At 44.6% G+C, this 25,184-nt stretch overlaps 1 protein-coding gene across 4 annotated transcripts; it reads right to left on the bottom strand.

Moving 5' to 3' along the window:
* Nucleotides 1-174: 174 nt before the first annotated feature.
* MKS1 (MKS transition zone complex subunit 1) lies at nucleotides 175-13,741 on the bottom strand. 4 transcript variants are annotated; one of them, XM_010372925.2, is made up of 18 exons: nucleotides 13,593-13,741; nucleotides 13,060-13,169; nucleotides 11,414-11,484; nucleotides 10,852-11,007; nucleotides 9,501-9,598; nucleotides 8,408-8,536; nucleotides 7,912-8,016; nucleotides 7,129-7,237; nucleotides 6,521-6,577; nucleotides 5,120-5,162; nucleotides 4,799-4,864; nucleotides 3,263-3,333; nucleotides 2,856-2,925; nucleotides 2,646-2,753; nucleotides 1,837-1,970; nucleotides 1,208-1,290; nucleotides 1,025-1,122; nucleotides 175-923 (listed from the first exon to the last, which is right to left on the bottom strand). In XM_010372925.2, exons 1-18 carry the CDS (start codon nucleotides 13,670-13,672, stop codon nucleotides 832-834), a joined length of 1,680 nt encoding a protein of 559 aa, XP_010371227.2. In that variant the 5' UTR covers nucleotides 13,673-13,741; the 3' UTR covers nucleotides 175-831. The 4 variants fall into 4 exon arrangements, with proteins under 4 accessions (XP_010371227.2, XP_030779915.1, XP_030779913.1 ...); XM_030924055.1 differs by lacking the exon at nucleotides 1,208-1,290 and having other exon boundaries at nucleotides 176-923; XM_030924053.1 differs by lacking the exon at nucleotides 8,408-8,536 and having other exon boundaries at nucleotides 176-923; nucleotides 13,593-13,727.
* Between the last annotated feature and the right edge of the window lie 11,443 nt (nucleotides 13,742-25,184).

Below are 25,184 nucleotides of genomic sequence, written 5' to 3'. Positions count from 1 at the left end.
ACGCTGGCACAACCATCTAAGCCTCTCCCGGGGACTGAATTAGAAGAGCCCAAAGAAACACTGTGGAGTAGGGAAAGGCAGAAAAGGGGAAGGGCAGACATGGTAGGGGCCCTGACATTAAGAAGAACACCCCAGCCATACCAGCAACCTGAGCAGACAAACAGCCAACAGAACATCAGTCAAAATAAAAGGGGTTTATGGACCAAAGAAAACCCAAAAAACAAAAAGAACACAGTAAAAGATACCATCCAGCTAGCAGAAAGGACTCGGCACTGCCTTCAACCTTCACCTACTCAGAAATAACACATATCTCAACCTCAGCAAGCCCCAAGCAGTAGAATGAGGCTGCCCTGGAAAGAGGAGGCTGAGACTCACAGGCTGGGGATTTAAGACCCCTCTCACCGTCCACCTTCCTTCTTCTTTGGTCTTGCAAGAAGGAAGGCTCCATTTTTAAAGGCTGGAGAACAGCAGATCCCTGCATCCCCCTGCTACTATGAGACAAGCCAGAAAAGTGAGTCAAGGCCACACTCACTATGGGGTCACCCCAAACAGCTTCAGACCAAAAAGCCTGCCTTGCTGTGATGCCCATTTACAGTGACTGCAAATATGAAGGGGGGGGGTGGGCCACAGGGTCTCTGGCTTTATTTCCACAGGGTAGGGAGAAGACCCTGCAGAAGGCTAGTCAGAGGGGCCAGCTGAGAATTTCCCAGCTCTTCTGGTTCTCAGCAGACCAACGTGGTCTCTGATCAGACAGACGAAGAGGCAGGAGAGCACTGGCCTCAAATATCCCCCATCTTGTCCTCTTGCACTGTGGCCCAGGGTTGCTGTGAGCTAGGAGACCAGGGTTCCAGAGGGGCTCACTAGATCCTGCGGGAGGCTTTCCCGGGCCTCCTGCATGCGGCGCCGGGCTCGACGGAAGGCCTCTGTAAGGAAAGGAGATATGGTATTTGGCTGCCATATGGTATTTCTCTCTGCAGTGCATGAGACCCAGGCTGACCCAGGGTGGCTTGGGGAGGGGACATACCCAGCACATTGTGAATGGAACTCTGCTGGCTGAAACCTTCCAGACGGTCCAACACACTGCGCATCCTTTTCCGAAGGGAGCTCGATTCCATGAAGGCCCTGCAGGGAAGCCAGCCACATGGTTACGGCTGTTCTCCACCCCTCAGGGATAAGGTGCCCCGAGACAGAGGGCCAGGTCCCTCACCTGGACTGCTGCAGACAGTGCAAGCGGAAGGTGACAGTGCCTGTGGTCTCTGTGCGGAGTCCAAAGCGGCTCAAGTGTTCCCCCTGCGGCATGCCATTGGGAGAGCATCAGGTTTCTGCAGTCTCTAGACACCCCCGCAGTATGCTGGCCTCGTCCCCTTTCTTATTCCCATTCTTGGGAAGCGCAGTTCTGTTGGGGAAACCTTATTCCGTCACCCAGACTCTATTACCTCAAGGCTAATACTGGGCTACTGGGCTCCCCCAACTATACCAGGGAACATTCCAACCTCATTTGAGAGGCAGCGATCTTACATGCTTACTATGAATCCTTCCCACATCTGATTACTGAGGCCTTCAGTGACAGGGGAAAGAAAGAGCCCGTTATTCTGATGGGGACCAAGGGAAATCTCTAACTATGCTATTTTCCAGAGACCTCCTATGATAGCAGTGTAGATATTGCAACCTGGTTCAAAATGTGGTCATGACTTCCAGCTTAAGCCATAGGAAGGAAGGGGCTAATATTGAAGCAATGCACAACTAAGGGGTCTTGACCCAGATCCCACCTCCTACAGAACAGAAGGACAGGACCATAAGTTCCCAGCATGAAGTCGCTCCAAAGACAAAAGTCACCTTGAAGGATCCTGGTATCCGCACATAGGAGAGGTCCTCCAGTTCCAGAGAACTGCCAATGAAAAACCTCCTCAGCTCAGCCACCATGCCAAGCTCCACAGGTCTCCATGTGGAGACTGTTAGGGTGTGTGAGCCTGTGCAAGGGAAGAGGAGACTGGGGCCAGGTCCAGAAAGGGCATGTGGCCCCTCACTGACTCCCCAGCAATGACACAGGCCTAGACTTCGCTAAAACACCTGGTCTGGTGATGACCTGGCCTCTGGTGAAGGTTATCATGGTTACCCATAGCACCTGTTTGGAAGTCAATCGGGGAGAAATTCAAATTTCTGCTCTGCCAGTTATTACCTGCATACTCAGGACAGGTTTTTTAACCTCTCTGAAGTTCATTCTCCTCATCTAGTCAAATGGAAATAATACCACCTGCACCTCACAGAGTGGCTGGGAGAATTAAGTGAGAAGTATGGCACAATGCCTGGCACACAGTAAAAGGCAGATGCTTTTATTCCAAACTGAATGCTGATTCATTCAATACACACACGCTATGAGCCAATTTTGCCATACAGCTTCTCACCCTGAGTCCAATCAGAGGAGCACGAAGCACAAGGAAAGACTGTCAGGAAGTCAGTGCCAAGGCCACGTTATTGTCTCTAATGGAGTGGGGCAGAAAGTCCTCAGAGGAACAGGAACTCTTTCAAGCCAAATGCTTCTAATTCCCAGCTATCCCCACCCCTCACCAGAAGCATTCGAGTGTTAGTCTTGCTCTTAGGGCCTAGGGCATGTGAGCCACAGAAGAGCGGGGACAAGCGGTTACCTGGAGTGGCAGGCAGCACCACAGCCCCATAGCCTTCCACACGGTACCTCTGCCAGAAGTCCAGTGAGAGGACCTCACAGTAGAGCACAGGCCACTCCGGGAGTGCATCTGGGAGAAATGAGAGAAGCGGCCAGGTCACAGGCGGGCCTTCACCAAGATAGCACTGCTTGAGGGGAACCAAGGCCCAGGATCAACTGCTGAGCTACTCACCAGAAGATTCATCCTCATGGAGGAAGAAGGCTTCAAACGTGAATGGGTAGGAGAAGTGAGCCACCTTGTCCTATAAAAAGGAGTGTCATAGGGTGGGCAAGCCATCCCTTGGAATTTGTTCTCCTTGTGGCCAATGACAAGGTTATCTTCACAAGGGAAAAAGAAAAATTATCACCCAGGTGGGAAATAGGAGTCTGAGATGCAAAGGGACACCCAAATACAAGCTGCTACCATGCTCAAAAAGGCAGAGAGGACCTCCGGGCCAGGTAGCCCTGCAGAACCCACATACAAGTCACCCAACTCGGAATCCTCCCCAGGGTGCACAGCACTTGGCCTGACAAAACCTCAAATGCCATCCCAGGAGCAGATCTCATTCCCTTCCAGATACCCGCTCTCATTCTGCATACCATTCCCAGGGACTTGGTGGTGCATGTCTGTGTTACTCCTGAGAGCTGCTGGAATGCTGGGCTTGACCAGTCTGAAAGCCAAAGAACAAATATAGTAAGCTCACCTGGGAGGAAAGCAAGTCGTTCAGAAAAAGACAAAGTTTCTTTATTCATTTATTCACATAATCTATCATTCATTTACCATTTCCTGAGTGCCTGCTATGTGCTAGTATATCTTAGGGGTATCTTGGTAACTAGATAGAAAAGATCCCCATCTCTCATGGAGCTGACATTCTGGGGGAAGCAGGGAAACAAAACACAAACCAACAAGAGACTATTGGGCAGTGATGAGTGCTCTATTCAAACAAAGCGGGAAGGGACTGAGTGACTGGGAGGCTCATTTAGACCGGGTGGTAAGAGAAGGCCTTTCAGAAGCGACACAGGCTGAGACCTAAACTCAGAAAGAACCAGCCATGCTAAGATATGGCAGAAAGGGTTTCAGACAAAGGAAATGGCCCTTAAAAGGTTCTAAGGGGGGAATGAACCTGGCTGGGAAGAATGACTGGAATGTTGTAAGGAAGAGATAGGCAGAGGCCGGCTCACTCAGGGTATTGAGTTTACATTTTACTCTAAGTGGGAGGGGAAGCTCTTGGGGGTTTTCAGCTCAAAAGGGACATAACTTGTTTACATTTTTTAAAACTCAACTTGGCTTTGGTGTCTGTGGCAAATGAACTGCAAATGGGAGCAAGGCAGGAAGTAGGGGGATAAGTCAGAAGTTGAATGCATTGGCCTAGACGAGAGACGGTGGTGGCTTGGTGTAGGGTGCTGGAGAGAACAGACAGGTTCACAACAGCTTTTGAAGACAGAACGCACAGGAACTGTTGACAGATTGGCTGGCTATAGGGAGCTAGGGAAAGTGAGGGATCAAGGATGTCCCCTAGGTTTTTGGCATTGGCAACTCAGTAGATGACACTGCCATTCTGTTAGGATGGGGAAGACCAGGGAGGAGAGGTTTGAAGGAAGAGGAGGAATCCAGAGTTCTCTTTGATCATGTTAGACAGAAATGACAAAGAAGTAACTGGATACGAGTCTGGCATCCAGGGGAAAGGTTAAGGCTGGAGGCAGAAACCTGGGAGTCTGAGACATATCGATGGTATTTAAGCCATGGGATGGATGAGGTCACCCAGGAAGACTGCAGACAGAGAGTAACAGAAGGCCTTGGCTTAGCCATGGGTACCCTCACGGTATAAGATCAGCAGAAGAGAAGGCATTACCCAAGGAAGGTGAGGGGCCACCAGTGAGATAGGAGAGAGAAATGTGGAGCCAGAAGCCAGAGAAGTGTGTCATGCAGCACAGTGGGCTCTGGCAAATGCTTCAGGAAGGTAAAGCGAGGTGAAAGCAGGAAAGTTCCCACTGGGTTTGGCAAAGTGGATGTGATCTACAACCTTGACAAGAATAGTAACAGTTTCAGCACAGGAGTGGGAAAGGAAGCCTGACCAAATGCCTCTAGATCTGTCTGAATGGGTATAAAAGGAGAGACTTAAGAATATTACTTACGAGTAGTTGGCAATTCCACAAAGAAGTGGACGTAGAGATTGTCATACTCATAGCCTTGGGCTGAAACTAAGAGAGAAAACAGGAAGCTATTTTAGCTTTTTATCCTACCACCCTCAGCACCCAACCCAGTCCTGAGGGTCCAACACACCCTGAGAGCAAGTCTTTTGAGGGCCAGGAACCCTCTGCATTTCCAGGAAAGACTCACCATTGAGTTTTCCAAGTACAGCAGACAAGGCCTCTACCAGGGTGGAGGAGACTATTCACAGCTACATCTAGGCACATGCCTTAGCATCAAGAGATCTATGCTAGCAAGACACTTACCTACCTCTCCATTTACAAAGAGCCGGAGGGCACCTGGGACAGTCTAAGGTGAAGAGAAGTGGGAAAGGATCAGCAGGCCTGAAGGGAATTGGCACTTCTCCTCCAGCCCCATCTACAAATCTGCAGACAACCTGACACTGGGGGTCAGACCCTGGGTGTCGCTACTGCACTTTCTCCCCACCCTAACACTTCTCCACAGATCTGTTTCCTTCATTCCTAAGATACATAATGTAAGGGGAAAGTACATAATTTAAATGGCAGTAAGGGCAATGCACTATGGGAAATTAACCAAGCAACAGCAACTGCCCTGTGGTGTGCAATAGGAAGCCAGAATGCCCGGTTCCCTTTACATAGCTGAGGTCAAGAAACCAGGGAGTTTCTTTTTTAATTATTTGTGCATCTGTCTTATCTAACTTTTAAATACTGAATATCTGTTGCTTATGCAATATGGAAACAGTGAAGGTTAATTTTTCAGAGAAAGAGAGGGAGACCAGTAATTCTATCCTTGTTTCCAGGTCTAGAGATGGAACATTTAGAACGAGAAAAGACAAAGAACAGCACAACAGAATAGCTGAACTAAACCACTTTCTTTTTTTTTTTCAGACAGGGTCTTGATCTGTTGTCCAGGCTGGAATGCAGTGGTGTGATCATAGCTCAGTGCAAACTCAACTTCTGGGATCAAGCAATCCTGCTGCCTCAGCATCATGCATAGCTGGGACTACAGGCATGTATCAACATGCCTTGCTAATTTTTTTTTTTTTTTAGTTTTTGTAGGGATGTGGTCTCACTATGTTGCCCAGGCTGGTCTCAAACTCCTGGCCTCAAGTGATCCTCCCACCTTGGTCTCACAAAGTGCTGGGATTATAGTCATGAGCCACCGCATCGGGCCTATATTTTTTAAGAGCCAAAATATGTGACAAACAGAAATAGCACCCCTGCCTCTCTATGGGGATATTTGAAAAAATATCCACATGAAAGGTAAAGAAGACATTTTTCATCCTTATATTTATTTTCTAAATTAATTATAAAGTAATACATAAATACATTACCACTGATAAAAATTCAAAACTACCTGAGTTTAGGGAATAAAAAGCAAAAATCCCTGATATATCCCTCTCACCACCCACTACCCATCTACCACATCTAATCCCACCCTCCCCAAAAAAGCCAACCACAGCATATGCGTAGCCTTTCAGGCCTTTTTCTCAGCATTAACAGTTCTCTATCAACATGCAATGTTGCAAAACACATAACAAGGACTATATGTGCTATTCTTTGCCTTCCTTTTCACCCCGTAGAGTATATCTTGGAGGCCTTTAAGAGAAGTGCTGTAACCCATCCACAGTCAGAATGCTCCGGCTAAACACAGCTCACAGTGCTGCAGGAAGCCAAGCTACTCACCATCTCAAAGTCAGTGCCTATGAGGCTGCTGAGATACTCCTTGTGCCGGCCATAAAGCTGAGGAAACAAACCAAACCAAAACTCAAGATGCAACCCAGGCTAGACCAAAGTTCGGTTCTGAATGGGAAGAAGAAGAAAAACAATAGTGGGAAGGATCACCAAGAGCTGGAGGCACAAGCACCTGACCCACCGCCATTTTACTGTGAAGCAGAGGCCCTGGAGTCAGCTGGTCTGGGGCAGAATCCTGACTCTCGTGCTTACAAGCTATGTAACCTTGGGCAGACTACTTAGCTCCTCAATCTCAGTTTCCCCACTTATAAGGTGGTAATAAGAAAAGTGTTCACCTCAAAGGGTTGTTGTAAGGACTAAAGGAAATAAGGTATATAAAGTACCTAGCACAGAACATGGTAAGTGCTCAAATAAATGGTTATTGTTATTATTATAATATGATCAAAAACTTCTGATATGTCAGCAATGCTGCCTAAGTCAGAAGGGGCTATGAAGGGCAAGGCTTTTCCCAAGCAACTGCTGACATCAAGTCCAGAAACGGTCTCAGCTCCAGGCACTGAGGCTCATCCCTTCGATACTTGGAATGAACTCGCACTCACATCCTTGAACACTCGCCGTTCCCGCTCCTCCTCCTCTGGCTGTGCGAGGGGAGAAACATTGTCGATCGTATATTTCCACAGCTCCTGCTTCTCTCCCTCCGTCTCGATCCTGTAAGGTCAAAGCCACAGAAAGGAGCGACTCTAATAATGAGAGATGGGCCTGGGGATAGCTCCCAGCCCAGGGATAAGCGATCAGGGGCCATACACCTCACTTGAAGTATATGATGATAAAAATGGCTGTATTGATGACCAGGAAAGAGAAACAAAAGGATAAACCAGAGAGGGCACCAGACTAGACTCAGACAGTATAGGTTCTGGGCCCATTTCTGGCTTGAAGTTATAGTCAAACTGTAAGGCACAACATTCCTGCCACCCAGTTCTTTCACCTGAAAAATGGACAGGTTGGTCCAGATAATTTCTAATTTACACTTCTGTCGTTTCCAAGATACAGAGATGAGGAACAGTCAGCCCACAGGAAAAGCCTGGCTGAGTTCACCCCACTCTGTTCTGGTCAGGTCCTACATTCAGCAGCACAGAGAATCACTGTCACTTAAATGTACCACTGAAGTGATCCCTTTCAAATTAGTGCAGTTGCACACTTTCTGAGAAAGGAGTTCCCGGTTTCCTAAAGCCCATGACTTGGAACAGAATACGAACCATTGCCTGGGAATGTACAAGTTAGAACGGATGAAGGACTTTCTGACAGTCTAGTTGACTAGGGACAAGAAGTGCAACCAAGGGAAGGAATGTCAGTCTCCACTACCCCTTTCTTCCTCTCCTTACCTGTAGGGTCCTTTGAGGCCCGTGAAGTCAGGCTTTACTGTGATCACACCATTGCTATCTACCTTCAGAGTACACAGGACGTGTTCATACTTCTTATAGCCAAGCCTAGAAATCAGGAAAACACCAAGGTTGAGGTCAATGGTCCTCCAGGGAAAGAGGAAGAGATACTGAGCCCCCTTCAGGGGAGAGAACAGAGGCTACAGGGAGAGCTGTCATGGTAAAACTTTCTTCCAAGTACAACTAAGAAAAAAAGGAAGAAAAAGTCCTCCCTCTTCTTTAATACAGGATGATAAGAGGAAGGGGATAGCTGGTGAGAGGAAAAGAGGATGAGGATCTGAGCTGGCAGCGAGAAGTGTCACTCGCAACTAAGAAAAAAAGGAAGAAAAAGTCCGTCCCTCCCTCCCCTATAACCCAGGATGATACTAACAGGAAGGGGAGAGCTGGTGAGAGGAGAAAAGGATGAGGCTCTAAGCTGGCAGTGAGAAGCGCCACTCACTTTTTATAGGGCCCCAGGTCTGCCATGATGTGCATTGTCTGAAGAGGGGTGTTAATGACATGGTTGTTCCTGACGAACTCTTCTGAGGGCTCCCAGGTGACAATGCGTGACTTGAGGATGCTGCCCTCCCTGGGAGACACCGCAAAAAGGTCACTTCCCTGGCACACCCCAATGGAGCACAGCCCAGTGGAGAGCCACGGCAGAATGGGAAGTTTGAGCTGGTGGACAAACTGCTTTGTTTCGTTTTGTTTTGTTTTGTTTTTGAGACGGAGTCTTGCTCTGTCGCCCGGGCTGGAGTGCAGTGGCCGGATCTCAGCTCACTGCAAGCTCCGCCTCCCGGGTTCACGCCATTCTCCTGCCTCAGCCTCCGGAGTAGCTGAGACTACAGGCGCCCGCCACCTCGCCCGGCTAGTTTTTTGTATTTTTAGTAGAGATGGGGTTTCACCGTGTTAGCCAGGATGGTCTCGATCTCCTGACCTCGTGATCCGCCCGTCTCGGCCTCCCAAAGTGCTGGGATTACAGGCTTGAGCCACCGCGCCCGGCCTGTTTTGTTTTTTAAGAGTCAAAATATTTGACAAACAGAAATGACATCCCTTCCCTCTCTCTGAGGCACTTTGGAAAAATGTCCACATGAAGAGTGAGGAAGACATTTTATGTTTTTATATTTATTATTATTATTTTTTTTGAGACAGAGTTTTGCTCTTTTTGCCCAGGCTGGAGTGCAGTGGCGCGATCTCGGCTCACCGCAACCTCCGCCTCCTGGGTTCATTCTCCTGCCTCAGCTTCCCGAGTAGCTGGAATTACAGGCACGCGCCACCATGCCTGGCTAATTTTGTATTTTTAGTAGAGATGGGGTTTCTCCATGTTGGTCAGGCTGGTCTTGAACTCCCGACCTCAGGTCATCTACCCGCCTCGGCCTCCCAAAGTGCTGGGATTACAGGCATGAGCCACTGCACCCGGCCATATTTATTTTTTAAATTAACCATAAAGTAATACTTGAATACTGTATATAACCACTGATAAAAATGCAAAACTATGCAACTTTAGGAAATAAAAAATAAAAGCTTGCCCCCCATCCCATGCCCGCACTCACATCCCTCGCCTGTCCTGCCGGCGCCGCCTGACATTTGCCATTCGCTCAACCAAGAATGAAGGCACCTCGCTGGCTGCAGTGGTCATTCTCTGACAGTGCTGGGAAAAGCAAGTAGCCCTGTGTAAGCCATCTGGTCAGGGCCACATGGGGCCAAATACCTGAAGGGAAGTCTTCCTTCTGAAACCTCATCCAGGACCTGAACCCTGCAGATTCCGCCACCTCACAATTATACATGCTAATGGAGGAAGCAGTGGCCAAACAACCCAAAGAAGATTTCTACCACATCGTGGTGTGCCTTTGGATTTTAAAAATGAGTTATTTATGTTAATATTAAAATCAGTCTGCATTCTCTGAGCACAAACCAACAAAATGTTGGGTTAGTTTGCTTGGTAGATGTTGAAGTTAATAAGGTGGTTAGAAAATGCCAAATGGGATACAGGTATTTTGTGGGAAATCCTCACATGGTAACTGCGCACTAACTGCATTTTCATTTGTTTTTCCAAAACAGACAACCCAAAGTTAATTTAATTGATATTATTTTTTAAAGAGACAGTGTCTCACCCAGGCTGCAGTGTGCAGTGGTGCTATCATAGCTCACTGCAACCTTCAACTCCTGGGTTCAAGTGATCCTCCCACCTCAGCTTCCCAAGTAGCCAGGACTACAGGTACATGCCACCATGACCAGCTAATGTTATCAATCCACAGCTCTGCTAATGAAAGCATGTCAATCTTTCAAAAACATTTATTGAATACCTGTTCCTTGCAGAGACCTACAGAGTCATAGACAAAAATAAAAAAATATAGGCTCTACCCTCGAGGAGTTTAAAATCTTACTGAGAAGACAGAAGCAACTGAAATGCAGTGACTGAAGAAAATGCAAAACAAGGTCACAAGGGTATTTTTGTCATTGGCAAATTGAGGACATACGCCATTTTCCACAGCTATACTGAACTCTTCTTCGAACTCATATACTCAGAGTTTGGGCCGAATCCCCTGATGAATTTTATCTAGATTGTTCCAGATGCCACCACTTGTCTTTTTTCATGATGCATGGAGGAAGTCAAGCCCAGTGGTTACTTCTCCCAGTATGCACTCTGCAAGCATATAATCAGAGATACTGGCAGCTCCTCCAGGCCCTCCAGCAGGCAGAGAAGGGAGCAGCAGCCTCACCACCTGTAGACTGTGCCCATTCTATTCCAGGCTGGCTGCCAGCAGCAGCAGCTCACAGCAGTTCCTAGACAGGCTACCTGTCTCCCCTTACTAGGCTTCTGACGTAACACAAGAATCCAGTGAGGCGAAAAAGCTAGAGGAAGCAAAGAGGGAAGCTATGAGACCCTGGAAAGAACAATACCTCCTCCAAATTGGTGTATCTATCAGAGTCAGTGTAGGTAAAGATTCGTCGGTTCTTCTTGCCACCTGAATTCTCCAGCTTCAGGATCTCCTGACGGTACTGATAATCCAAAGGACTCTGACAGGCTGCTTCATTTTGGTACAGATCTACTTCAAACTGAGGTTACCATAAGGAAACAGAGATGTGTACATCATTATAATACAGCAAACTTTTGCTTCTATAACTACTATTTAATCAAATCAGTTTTACAGAGCTGATGCTATCTGACACGTTTTCATAACCAACACTAAATTAATGGATGCCAGGGGAACCAAGAACATTAGACCTAAAAGGAACCAGACTGATAGTCTAATCCAAGTTTGTGATTACAGACGGCATATAGCCCAGAGATGAAAAGTGCATCTGAGTAGTGGCAATCCCTGTTACACTGCCCTTTAAACACAACAGGGCAAAGTATAAACTGTTACAACCTGTCTGGAAATCACTTTGGCAATATGTATCACCAGTCATGTGGAGGCAGACCAGGTGGAACAGACAGAGCAGACAAAAGACACTGGCTCACCTGGCTAAAGAGCTTCTCCTGCCACCCAATCACAATCTCCTCCTCTTCATCTTCCTCTGGGCGGTGTCCACCTCCAAAGACAACAGAGTGAGTCAAATGCTTGAGCCGAACCAGCACCACTTCTTGCTCTGTGGTTGACTATAACCAAAGTTCCTATTCTTATATTTGCCACAAAAACCAGCTGGAATTCAGCAATTTATTAAGCACTCAACCTAGAGAAATGCTAGAGAGGCTGTATATAAGAGCTGGTATGAGTAGAAGCCAAGATTAGAACTCAACAAGTCTTAATCACTACTCTGAGTAAAAGAAAATACCCTCCAGGAATTTTTTTGGGGGTGGGGGAATGGAGTCTCACTCTGTCACCCAGGCTGGAGTGCAGTGGCACTATTTCAGCTCACTGCAACCTCCGTCTCCTGGGTTTAACGATTCTCCTGCCTCAGCTTCCCAAGTAGCTGGGATTACAGGCACACGCCACCAACCTGGCAAATTTCTGTATTTTCAGTAGAGATGGGGTTTTGCCATGTTAGCCAGGCTGATCTTGAACTCCTGACTTCAGGTGATCCACCTGTCCTGGCCGCCCAGAGTGCTGGGATTACAGGTGTGGGCCACCGCGCCCAGCCTCCTCCAGGAAATATCTAACTAACTGGATATAAGAAACTGAAATTTAGATATAAGCTGAATAGCCAGCCCTTCCGCAGTCCCAACTGTCTGCATTTGCTAGAAAATAACCCTGGCATTTTTATCTTTATTTTTACTATTTCTAAAGCCATATATGTAGTATCACAAACACTGAAATTTAGGAGGCCAAGTGTCAGGAGAGGACAGTGAAGGCAAATAAATGATTTTTTAACAGAACCAAATCTGGCTGGACGCAGTGACTCACGCCTGTAATCTCAACATTCTGGGAGGCTAAGGTGGAAGGATCACTTGGGCCCAGGAGTTTGAGACCAGCCTGGACAACATAGCAAGACTTTTTCTCTACTAAAACTTTAAAAAATCAGCCGAGTGTGATGGTGTGAGCCTATAGTCCCAACTACTTGGGAGGCTGAGGCTGGAGGATGGCTTGAGACTGGGAGACCAAGGTTTACAGTGAGCTGTGATCATACCACTGCACTCCAGCCTGAGCAACAGAATGAGATTCTGTCTCAAAACAAAACACAAACAAAAACAAAGAAAACAAATCTAATCTAATACACTCTTGGCTGGCTGAGTATGCCTTTTTCAGAGACACATGTTTCACAACCCGCAAGCCCACACTCTTGCCCAGGAACAGCTCTGAACACAAAGAGAAACAATAAAGGCAGACAGACTAGTGACCTGACACAACCACTCTGTCTTCTCCTTCTCATTCTTTCGGTTTCCCAGATAAGGAAAACCACATGAATACAGTTGATCTTCATATGCACATTATATGTATATTTTTCAAGCAGTCCCCAGTTTAAAAATTGTTTTTTAAGGTGTTTATATGTGTATTTAGAGTTTCGGACACGTTTTCTCTTTTAGAAATGCCACAAATAGAATGTAGATTGCCAGGCAAATCTATAACATATCAGAAGTATAGTACTTGTTATCTCACTACATTTGGCCACAATTCTGATTAGTATCAAAATTAGTAGTAGATGGCACATCATCACCATAACACCCACTGGCAGTTGGCTGAGGTCTAAAAGTGGCCAAGTCTATGAGGTCCTTCCAGAGCTCGGCAGCAGGCTGATAATGAAGAAAGTTGCTTGATGTGATTCTTTGCAGGTGAATCCTGTCAAGAAAAGCCCAAAATATTTGTTACCAGACACGCAACCGGGAGATGAACACAAAGCAAGGATTGGGGAAACAAAACAGAGGAGGTGGGGTTGCCAAGGTGTGCTGGGTGCAGACAACGGAGAGGAGGTGGGTGGGTGGGCGGTCCTATGGGGAAGAGTGAGGGTGAGAGGCTGTACTGGGGACACAGGGCTCTGAGAAACTGGGGGCACCAAGGACGTGAATGGACTTGGGTGTGTCTGTAAGGGGCTCTTGGAGGCTGTGAGTGGATGGGAGTACGGATAGTGAAAGAAGTGGGGAGCCCAGAGAAGAAGTGGTCGGGATTGTAAGCAGAAGTGGGGGCCTCGGAACACCGAGTTCAGGTTGGAATGATCTAAGGACATTAAAGAATGGGGCCTCGGGGCTGGGGCGGTGCGACTACCGGAGGCGCAAGTTGCGCACGGGGTCCCGGGAGCGATACACTGCCTCCCCGGTGTCAGTGCTCCAGACGGTCTCCGCCATGACAGCTGCGACGCGCCGCGACTGCGCCGGAAAGCGCGCCGCTCTGTTTTCCTGGCAACGGAGACTCTGGATCGGGAGGCGACGGAGGTGCTGCGCGCGCAACCCGTCGTTCTCGTCACGGCGCCACAGTCGCAGTAGGCCACCCAGTGCAAGTGAAGCCCAAGCCTAACGCCCAAGAGGGCTCCGGGGTCCTGCCAATCACCGCTTACCATGTATGCGAGAAAAGCTCACCCAAAGCGGGACCTCGTGCGCGGTACAAATGAGGAAACTGGCACAGCCATCAGCCCACCTCATATAGCCAGATGCAGAAATGATGATGGAGACCAGGTGATCTGAGTCTTCGCCCTCTACCTTTTCCACCATGCCACACTGCCTTCCACTGAACGCGTGAAAACTTTGGCCTGAAAATCGGTGGATGTGACTGTAAGAAATGCACCCATTATTCCCAAAGGAGACAGGGAAGGTGATGGCCCTTAGCCAAACAAGAAAATACGTTCTTGGAAGACAAAAAAAGTGTCAGAAGATTTAGTCTTTGTGTTGATATTCACTGAACAAAGAAAGAAAAAACAAGGAAGTCAACAGTAAGGAAGGAAAAGATGTTATTATTGAACTAGTTCTTACCTTGTGTGTGTTAGTTTTGGATCATTAAGCCACTTTAGATACTGCACGGGCTTCCTGAAAAGCCAAAAAAGTGACATTAACAAGTCATGCTTCGTTGGACTAGCAAAGGAAGGACGTGCTGTAACCTCACGTCTGGCGCCCTGGCGCCTTGGGAATGTCAACATTTATCAGCCTTTTTCACATCTGGTCCTCCTCCAACAAAGTAAGCAATTGTCCCCTGAACTCAGGAATCTCATGCCAGTTTGATGATTTGGCATTGGAAGCTCTGGGTGCCATAGCCACTAGTTGTGTAACACCAACTCACCATAAATAGCACCATTTATTTAGGATCTAGTGCAGCTTCAGCACTTTGTTTTCATTGTCCCAAATCCTTGTAGAAGCCTCTCAAGAAGGTATTTTTATTCACTTTAAGAGTGAAGTTCGTGAAGGCCAGGGTTTAAAGGACTTGCTAAACTTGGAAGTGGTAAAAGTACTAGGATTCCAGCCCAAGTTCTTCTGTCTTTTGAAGCCTAACCACCTTCCACTTTGCCTCATGGCCTCTCACCTACCAATTTATTCTATAAATGCACACATTTCCAACCTGGAAAATAATAATTTTAACAGATAAAAAAAAAAAAAGGCATCTTTCTAGCTCCTAAGAAATGGTCTCTCTAATATTTCCTTTTAAAATTGTGAGTAGGCAATCTGTGCCACATGCACAACAGCTGATAAAGTGGAGCTTGATTCTAGTTTAATTTTATAACCAAATCCATTGTATAACAAAGCTAATCTGACATAATTATATGCAAAATAGTTTCTATATCACATGGTATGGAGATATAAGCTATTTGTCAAGTAAGCAACCATGATTAGTATTATTTTTATATAGGTAAACTAAGTTTTCATATTTTGTTTACTGATTTCTATGAATCAGGATCCTTTCATGTTTAAATATTCAGTTCATTGGTCTTAAGTACATTTACATTGTTTTGCAACCATCATCACCATCCATCACCACTACTTTCTTATTTTTGAAAATTGAAACTCTGTTCCCATTAAACAGTAACTCCTGATCCCCCTCTTCCAGCCCCTGGCAACTACCATTCTACATTTTCTCTCTATGAAATTTGACTACTTTAGATACCTAATCCATATTGTAGCATGTGTCAGGATGTCTTTTTTTTTTTTTTTTTTTTTTTTTTACTTTAAAGTTCCAGAATACATCTACAGAACGTGCAGGTTTGTTACATAGGTATACATGTGCCATGGTAGTTTGCTGCACCTATCAACCCATCACCTAGGTTTTAAGCCCCGAATGCATTAGTTATTTGTCCTAATGCTCTCCCTCCCCTTGCCCCCCACTCTGCGACAGGCCCCAGTGTGTGTTGTTCCCCTCCCTGTGTCCATGTGTTCTCATTGTTCAACTCCAACTTATGAATGAAAACATGCAGTGTTTGATTTTCTGTTCCTGTGTGTGTTTGCTGAGGATGATGGCTTCCAGCTTCATCCAAGTGCCTCCAAAGGACATGATCTCATTCCTTTCCATGGCTGCATAGTATTCCATGGTATATATGTACCACATTTTCTTTATCCAGTCTATCACTGATGGGCATTTGGGCTGGTTCCATGTATTTGATATTGTAATTAGTGCTCCAATAAACATACGTGTGCATGTGTCTTTATAGTAGAGTGACTTATATTTCTTTGGGTATATACCCAGTAATGGGATTGCTGGGTCAAATGGTATTTCTGGTTCTAGATCCTTGAGGAATACCCACACTGTCTTCCACAATGGTTGAACTAATTTATATTCCCACCAACAGCGTAAAAGTGTTCCTATTTCTCCACAGCCTCACCACAATCTTCCTGACTTTTTAGTGATTGCCATTCTGACTGGTGTGAGATGGTATCACATTGTGGTCTTGATTTGCATGAACCAGGATTCTTAAAACTGAGTTCCATGAGTGGGATTCAAGAAGTCTATGAATCCTTACCCTAGAATTCTGAATGGGGGATTTTTCTAGAAAGAGTTCATAGCTTTTATCAGATTCTCAAAGGAGTTTGTACCCTGATACCAAGAATGGCTTGGGCCAGGCACAGTGGAGTTTAGACCCAAGAGTTTAGACCCACTGGGGCAACACAGGGAGACCCTGTCTCTAAAAATAAAAAATAAAAAAATTAGCCGGGTTTGGTGGTGCATACCTGTGGTGCCAGCTACTTGGGAGGCTGAGGTGGGAGGATCACGTGGGCCGAGGAGGTTGAGGCTGCAGTGAACATAATTTAAAAGGAAGAAGTAAAATTGTGTTTATCTACATACAGTATGAACCTAAACAATCCTAAAGAATCTACAAAAATGCCAGCAGAACTAATAGGGTTACAGAATACAAGGTCAATATACAAAAATCAATGGTATTTCTATATACTAGAAACAAACCATTCGAACTTGAATTTTAAAAATCACAACCACTTACAGTAACATCAAAAAGAACAAAACAGAAAATTAACAAAACATGTGCAAGCCTTGTACACTTAAAATGTCAAAACATTGGTAAGATGAAGACCTGGATAAAGTAGAGTACTATAACATGTCCATGGATTGGAAGAATCTATATCATTAAAATAATTATCCTCAAAATGATCTAAATCTCAGTAAAAATCCCACCAGGTTTCTTTGTAGAATTGACAGGTGGACTCAACATCTACATGGAAATCCAAAGGAGTTACATGGTTAAAAGAATTTTGAAAAAGAAAAAAGAACTTATATGACCTGATTTCTAGACAATATAAAAGTACAGTAATCACTACAGTGTGGTATTGTCATAAACACAGACATATAGATTGATGGAACAGTGTAACGAGTCCAAAATAGGCTGAGCGATGTGGCTCATGCCTATAATCCCAGCACTTTGGGAGGCTGAGGTGGGAGGATCAAGAGATTAGGAGATCAAGGCCATTCTTGCCAACATGGTGAAACCCCGTCTCTACTAAAAATACAAAAATTAGCTGGGCGTGGAGGCATGCGACTGTAATCCCATCTACTCCGGAGGCTGAGGCAGGAGACTTGCTTGAACCCGGGAGGCTGCAGTGAGCCGAGATCACACCACTGCACACCAGCCTGGTGACAGAGCAAGACTCTGGCTCAAAGAAAAAAGCAAAAGAGTCCAAAATAGATCTGTACATAGATAGCCTATCAATTTTTGGCAAAGGTCCCAAGGTAATTCAATGGAGAAAGGACAGCATTTTCAACAAATAATGCTGGAATAATAAATCCATAAGCAAAACAAATACAAAGATCAACAAAATTCAACTCCTTACCCTACACAATTTAATGAATTGAAGCAAAATGGATCATAGACCTAAAAAGTAATAGTTACAACAATAAAAATTCTAGACAGAAACATAGGGACAGATCGTTGAGATCCTGAGTTGGGTGAATATTTTCTTAGGACTCAAAATGTACAAACTATAGAAGAAAAAATCAATTGTCATCAAATTGCAAAACTTCTTTTCTTCGAATGACACTGTCAGGAAAATAAAAAGACAAGACACACTGAAAAATATTTGCAAAACACCTATCTGATAAAGGACTTATATCTGGAATATATAGTCTTACACCTCAGTAATAATAATACAAACAATCTTATTTTTTAAATGGTCAAAAGATTTGAACAATTTACCGGAGAATATATATGAATGACATTAACGCAGGAAAAGATACTTGATATCATTTATCATCAGAACATTACATATTAAAAACATAATAAGATACCACAGCACACCTATTACAATGCCTAAAATTTAAAAGTTAGACCATACTAAATGCTGGTGAGGATGTGGAGCAACTGAAACTCTCATAATTACTTATCAGAATGCAAAATAGTACAGCCACTTTGGGAAACTGGAAATTTCTTATAAAGTGAAACATTTACATACCATATGATCCAGCAATCTCACTCCTAAGTATTTACTCAAGAAAAATGACAATATGTGTCCACAAAAAGGCCCGTATGTAAATATGCATAACAATGTATAATAGTAAAAATGGGAAACAATCCAAATGTCCAACAATGTGTAAATGTTTAAACAAATTGTATACTTTGTATAATATTTATACAATGAAATACTATTCCATAATAAAAACAAAGTAACTACTGATACATAAAACCACATGGATGAATCTCAAAATCATTATGCTCAGTGAAAGAAACCAGACATAAAAGACTATATACTATACAATATATTCGATATGGCATTCTTTAAAAAGGAAAAATTATAGAGATGGAAAATAGATCAGTGGTTGCCAAGGATTGGGTGTGGGGATAGGGATTGAGTATAAAGGGCAGTGTAAGGGAATTTTAGGGATGATGAGACTGTTGTGTATCTGTGGTAATGCTAAACAACTTGTTGCATTTGTTAAAAACCTACAGAAGTATGTATCAGTGAGCAAATTTTACTGTATGTGAATTTTAAGCTATTTACCAGTTGTGAGGGGTACTTAAAATGGAATGCAGACTATGACAAATGACTCTGTTATAGATGACTCACCTAACCATGCTGAAGGGAGTGAGGAAGCAAAAAGTCAACCTAAGTAACTTTGGAAAACTATTTTGGCTGAAAGTTGAAGGATGAAGACAGAAAGGTCTGTCTACAAACACTGTACTCTAGTTGGTAAATTTGTTCCTTAGAGGAGTTGAGTGAGCAATTCTAAAGCTACCTTGTGTACATACTAGCACTAAACAAATAAGCAAATATATGGTAGATAATGAGTAACACTTCTGTGTCTGAGAAGAAAGTTATACATAAGGAAAGGGGTGAAGGCAAGAATGGACCCTGTGATGCTGGATCAGAGTTGGAGGTAGCAGTAAAAATTCCTGGGTATTTTAAAATATATGTATAAATACCACTTGGTTGAGTTTTTTTTTTTTTTTTAAGAAATAAAAATATAATAATAAATAGGCCGGGCATGGTGGCTCAAGCCTGTAATCCCACCACTTTGGGAGGCTGAGGCAGGTGGATCACCTGAGGTCAGGAGTTCAAGACCAGCCTGGCCAACATGGTGAAACCCCATCTCTACTAAAAATACAAAAATTAGCCAGGTTTGGGGTACATGCCTGTAATCCCAGCTACTTGGGAGGCTGAGGCACAGTAATCACTTGAACCCAGGAGGTGGAGTTTGCAGTGAGCCGAGATTGTGCCACTGCACTCCAGCTTGGGCAACAGAGCGAGACTCCATCACAAAAAAAAAAAAAAAAGAAAAAGAAAAAGAAATTTTAAAAATATATGTAAAAGACAGAGTCAGAAATGTGTGTGTGTGTGTGTGTGTGTGTGTGTGTGTGTGTGTGTGTGTATGCATGAGTTAGTATCCACACATGGAACTTCTAGCTCTGTCTACTAAGCGAGCCCAGAAGCAGTCACTCCTCAATAGAAATGAGCATACCTAGTACCCAGACCTTGGTTTCTAAAGACCATTCTCCACTACAAAGGAATCAGGGCTCCTTGGAGAATTGATTGATTCCCAGAGAAGCAGCAAAATGAAATCTCTTAGACGCTTCTTGGCTAGATAACTCCCATCAGCCAAAAACAATCCTGATATGGGTACGGGTATGTGCTGTTAACAGTCAACATACTTAGCAGCTGGTAAAGATCTTGGCAGGGCACCAACAGCATCTGCTACAAGTACATTTTGGGGAGGTGACCCCAAATGAGAGCATTGGATGGGAGTGGGGCTAAACTTAGGCCAACTTAGGGCACTAAAATCATGAGTATCCCTGCTTATTCCCAGGCCCCTTCCAGGCAGTGTGTCAACAGGTAGAACAGGTGAGACTACATGAGTATTACCATGTTGACATTACCAGAATCAGTAGGAGAATAAAATAGTTCAGCATCACCCAGGAACTGAGCCTCTGAAGCAGGTCACTTGTATGTCCTAGCCAGATCTCAAATGTCTTTTCCAAAGAAACATACTAAGCTTCTGATAACTAATTGCTTTATCTTGGGCAGCCTTGTTTTCCCTACAGTGTCCAATAGGTTAGCTCAGGTCTCCAGTGACATGTCAAGACTTGGGGCAATAGCAGTGTTCTAAATAGTAGCACACTGATAATATTGGCTCCTATGGCTCCTCCCCCTCCAAGAAGAGGATTCAATTTTTTAGAAATGTAGGGATTTTACAATCCACCTTCCATGGTCCTCCCATTCTTGGGTATTCTCCTGGAAATCACAAAGAAATTAATCTCTTCAGCAAATTCTAATAAGCCAGTCTTCTCCTTTTCTTTTTCCAGAACTTTCCACCAACTATAAGATTCTTTCAAGTTTGATCTCATTATAGCCCACTGACTTTTTCTAAATCATCAGTGAGATTTTGAAAGTATACATTCATATTTACCCAATAATTTTAAGTCAAAATTTTGGCTCTTGTCTCAAAAGAATCATTTGGCTCCAGCTATTCGAACTGAAATTAGGTGGTTCATTGAAATTGCTTTGAGTAAGAATTCTCAGCAATCCTGTCAGAGACTACAAGATGTGGTAGTTAAGAGTTAGTGCCATAATTCATTAATTAATTCACTTAATTTATTCAAAAAATTATTTTTGATGGTCTTGGAATATGTAGTATACTAAACAGTCTCTGACTTCATGAAATTTACATTATGGTTGAGGTAGGTAGACAGTAAACAAACAAAAAAGTAAAACATACTACAATATATGGTGGTCAATTCCATGAACAAAAATAAAGCAAGGAAAAATAATGCTATGATTTGAATGTCTCTTCCAAAACTCATGTTGAAACTTAATCCCCAATGTGCATTAATGATTTAATGAACTGATGGATTAATGGGTTATCATGGGAGGGGAACCGGGAGAGACCTGAGCTGGCACATGCACGCTCAGCCCCTCGCCATGTGATACCCTGCACCACTCTAAGGAAAGTCCCCTCCAGGAAGAAGGCCCTCACCAGAGTGGCCCCTCAACCTTAGACTTCTCAGCTTCTAGAACTGTGAGAAAGAAACTCTTTTTCTTTATAGGGATACCCAGTTTCATGCATTCTGTTATAAGCAACAGAAAACAAAGATAATAAGAATTACGGGAGGAAGGCCTAGACACAGTAGCTCACGCCTATAATCCCAGCACTTTGGGATGCCCAGGCAAGAGGATTGCGTGAGGCCAAGACCAGCTTAGGCAACATGGCAAGACCTTGTCTCTACACAAATTAAAAAAAAAAAATTAGCCAGGTGTGGTGGTGCATGCCTATAGGTGTAGCTACTCAGGAGGCTGAGGTGGGAGGATTGCTTAAGTCCAGGAGTTTAAGGCTGCAGTGAGCCGTGGTCATGCCACTGCACTCCAGCATGTGCAACAGAGCGAGACTATGTCTCAAAAAAGCAAAAAAAGTATTGTAGAAAAAGAAGAGTTTGACATTTTTTAAAAGGGAAATCTGGAAACACTAACTAAGACTGTGATATATAAGCAAGTACTCAAAGATGGTGAGGAAATGAGCCATGTGGATATCTGGAGAATGAGCATTCCAGGCAGATGAAACAGGAAATGCAAAGCTGCGTGCTGGGGCATGGGTGTATTTTGTCTCAACTGCATTAAAACTGACGCAGGATTTTTCTCAGCCCCTTCACTGGACTCACAGCAGGGGTACCCCCTCTACTCAGCCCACCATGCTCAACCTTTTGCACGAGGGAGCACATGAATGAGTGAGTGTGGGGTCCAACCAGCCACTCCAAGTGCCAACACAGGAGCAACCTCCATGCAGGGCCTACAGAGGCACCCAACTAAGGGTGCCCAAAATCCTAAAGGCCCAGAGGGATTGTTACAGTGCTCCTTTAGTTCCACCGTCCACGGACAGTGATATGTTAACAGTTCAGTTGGCCCCTTGCCTCATCACGTGGGGCAGCTGCCCTCCACCAGCAAGGGCAAAGGGCCAGTGTGACAACCTTTCTAGGTACCCGCACTTGGTGGGCCCCAAGCTGTTGTCTAGGGTCCAAGAAAAATGAAGTCACATGGACAGTTGAAGGATGGCGAGGGTGAAGAATTTTATTAAGTGATAAAAATGGCTCACTGGAGAGGGGAGCAGGAGAGGCAATGAGAAGGGCAGGTCATCTTCCCTGAAGTCAGGTTGTCTCTTCACAAAGTCTGGGGTCTCCCCCTCTACCGACTGAGCCTGGGGTCTTTATAGGCACAAGATGGGGAGCGTGTGCTGATTGGTTTGTGAGTATGCAAAAAAAGTTAAAGTGAAAACACCACTCAAAGGTGGGCATGACAGTGTAGAAAACCACTTAGGAAAAGCTAGATATATGTGAAATAGGTGAAGGATGGGGATCAATCAGAGGAAAGCACATCAGACAGGAGGACAAGTTCTCAATCCAGTCTGAGGATTTAACTTATAGCTTGGCTTTCAGGCTTTAAATTGTCTTCGACTTGGAGGTGGGGTTTCATCTGGTACCCACCCCTGTGTGTCTAGGCATTTGGCTGCCTCCTGTTACTATCATTATATATGAATAATTAGAATAGTTTATGTTGTTAAATTAAACTGGTCTCTAAGCTCCCCTTCAGCAGAGCTGATGAGATGTTCAATGTTGTTATTGTGGCCCCTTCTACTTCCTGGACTCAGTGTAGAGTTCCTATGCCCTAGAAAGGGGCCTCCAATCCATGCTGGTCAGTGCTGGGATGGTCATGCCCCAAGCTCCCAGCTGAGCAGGCTGCTCTCTGCTTACCATGTCCGTCTTCCTCCTTGTGACTAACTTGGCCTCCAAAGACCACAGCCTATAGAGTCCAGTCCCAGATATCCATGTGCCACCCTGTCAGAGGTCCTGTCCCATGTAGGAATGCTGCATGAGAGCTGAAATTCCGTTTCTTGGTCCTGCATCTCCAGGGTTAACTACCAATTCCTCCATCCTGTAGGCTTCAGCAACCTACCAGTTTCCTCTCCATTCTCCCTCCTGCCCCCACCCACCTCAATTGAGCTCCCTCGCCCTGTGAGCTACATTTGTTTATCAGTTGTGTTTTTGTTTGTTGTTATTTATTTGGTTAGTTTGGTTTATTGTTTATTTGCTTGTTGTTTATTTTGTTTTTCAAAACAAAGTCTTGTTAATCTTCCTAAAGACAAAGAAAATTCTGCCCTCCAGGACACAAAGCTTTAATTGCTCTCTTGAGAGAGGGTGAAGGGAGAGGTATTTTTAGTCTTTGAACAGAAGAAAATTAAGATCTCAATCGCATTAACATCTCTGGAATCCTTCCCCAGCTCTCCACCTCCAGGACCACCAGGACTACCATTAGTTCCTACCTTCATCATTGCAACAGGGTGCCTCCTGACCTTCCTCTCTCCAGTCCTACCCTCCAACTCTTCCCCACCCTAAAGCCAAGTGATCTGTCTAGAGCAATAATCTGATGACCCATAAAATCTCTTTGCCAATTAAGGAACAGGCACATGTTCCAATTCAGACCAGTGAGATGTAAGAAAAGCCTTGCCAGGATTTTTGGGAAAGCTATTCTTTCTCTTCTGTGAGATTCTCTGCCTTCCCCTGCAGAGGGTTGTGTGCCATTTTGCCTGTGAGGGAAGGATGGAGTTGAAGCTGAGAGGAAGCAAAGCCAGAAGAACTGCAGGATGAAGGAAGCCAGGCCCATTGAAGTAAGTCAACCCTAAAGTCAATCCTATCCCTGGACTCTTGTTAGAGGTGTTTTTTGTTTGTTTGTTTGTTTAAATGATCAAAAAATATGGAACAATTATTGGTTGCATAGCAATGTGAATACTTGGCAAAAATGAACAGTACACTTAAACATGGTTAAGATGGTAAATTTTATATTATGTGTATTTTACCACGACTAAAAAAAATTATGCCAACAACAGCAACACAAATATGGAACAAATTGTATAATTACCATCCATGTGGCCAGCATTCAATTTGAAATTTGCCTTGTTAGTTAAGCCAATTTGAGCTAGTTTGTTGGTGACCTGGACGCAGCAAACATATGCTAAGTAATACGGAATGTATGCCTGGAAGTAGGCATCCTGCAATCAACAGGCTTATACTTGATGGAATTGGCTGAAGAGATAGGGCTTGATCCTGAGCTAGAAAGTTAGCGATCCTGTTTAAGGATTGTGAAATAGAACTGGTTTCTCTGCCTGTTGAAATTTAATGTGCAAAAAAATCACCTGGGGATCTTGTTCAAATGAAGATCCTGATTTGGTGGGAACTGAGAGTCTGTATTCCTAACAGTCTGCATTCCTGAGAGAATGCAGGCTTGTTAGGATGCCAGGTGATGCCACTGCTGCTGAGCCGTGGACCACACTTCGGATAGCAAGGAGTTACGCTGATGTGCCTGGGAATGGGGACCATATACTATGCAGGCTGTTGCATTAGGAGGATGGTGGGGAAGATTCAGGATGTTGGATTGTGTTACCAACTTCTTACAGCCCTCAGTAATGTTCTACCAGAGACAGGCCCTTAGTTTCACACTGGCCTATGTGAAAACAAAGAGGAAAATACATCTCTGTTAAGAGAGGTTCTCTCTTGGCCAGGCACGGTGGTTCACATCTGTAATCCCAGCACTTTGGGAGGCCAAGGCAGGTGAATCACGAGGTCATGAGTACAAGACCAACCTAGCCAAGACCACCAAGATGGTGAAACCCCGTCTCTACTAAAAATACAAATATTAGCTGGACGCGGTGGAAGGTGCCTGTAATCCCAGCTACTCGGGAGGCTGAGGCAGGGGAATTGCTTGAACCAGGGGGCGGAGGTTGCAGTGAGCCAAGGTCACGCCACTGCACTCCAGCCTGGGTGACAGAGTAAGACTCCGTCTGAAAAAGAAAAAAAAGGGTTCTCTCTGCCTATGAACTGCAATTTAAAAATGGCTGAAATATGATCATGTGACTATGACATCTTGGTCAACCTTTTAGAGTCTGCCCATATTT

The sequence above is a fragment of the Rhinopithecus roxellana genome, chromosome 19 (assembly GCF_007565055.1).
Source record: "Rhinopithecus roxellana isolate Shanxi Qingling chromosome 19, ASM756505v1, whole genome shotgun sequence".
Classification (NCBI taxonomy): Eukaryota; Metazoa; Chordata; class Mammalia; order Primates; family Cercopithecidae; genus Rhinopithecus; species Rhinopithecus roxellana.
Note: the sequence above shows the minus strand (reverse complement) of the source record. Positions and strands in the feature narration are given on the sequence as shown.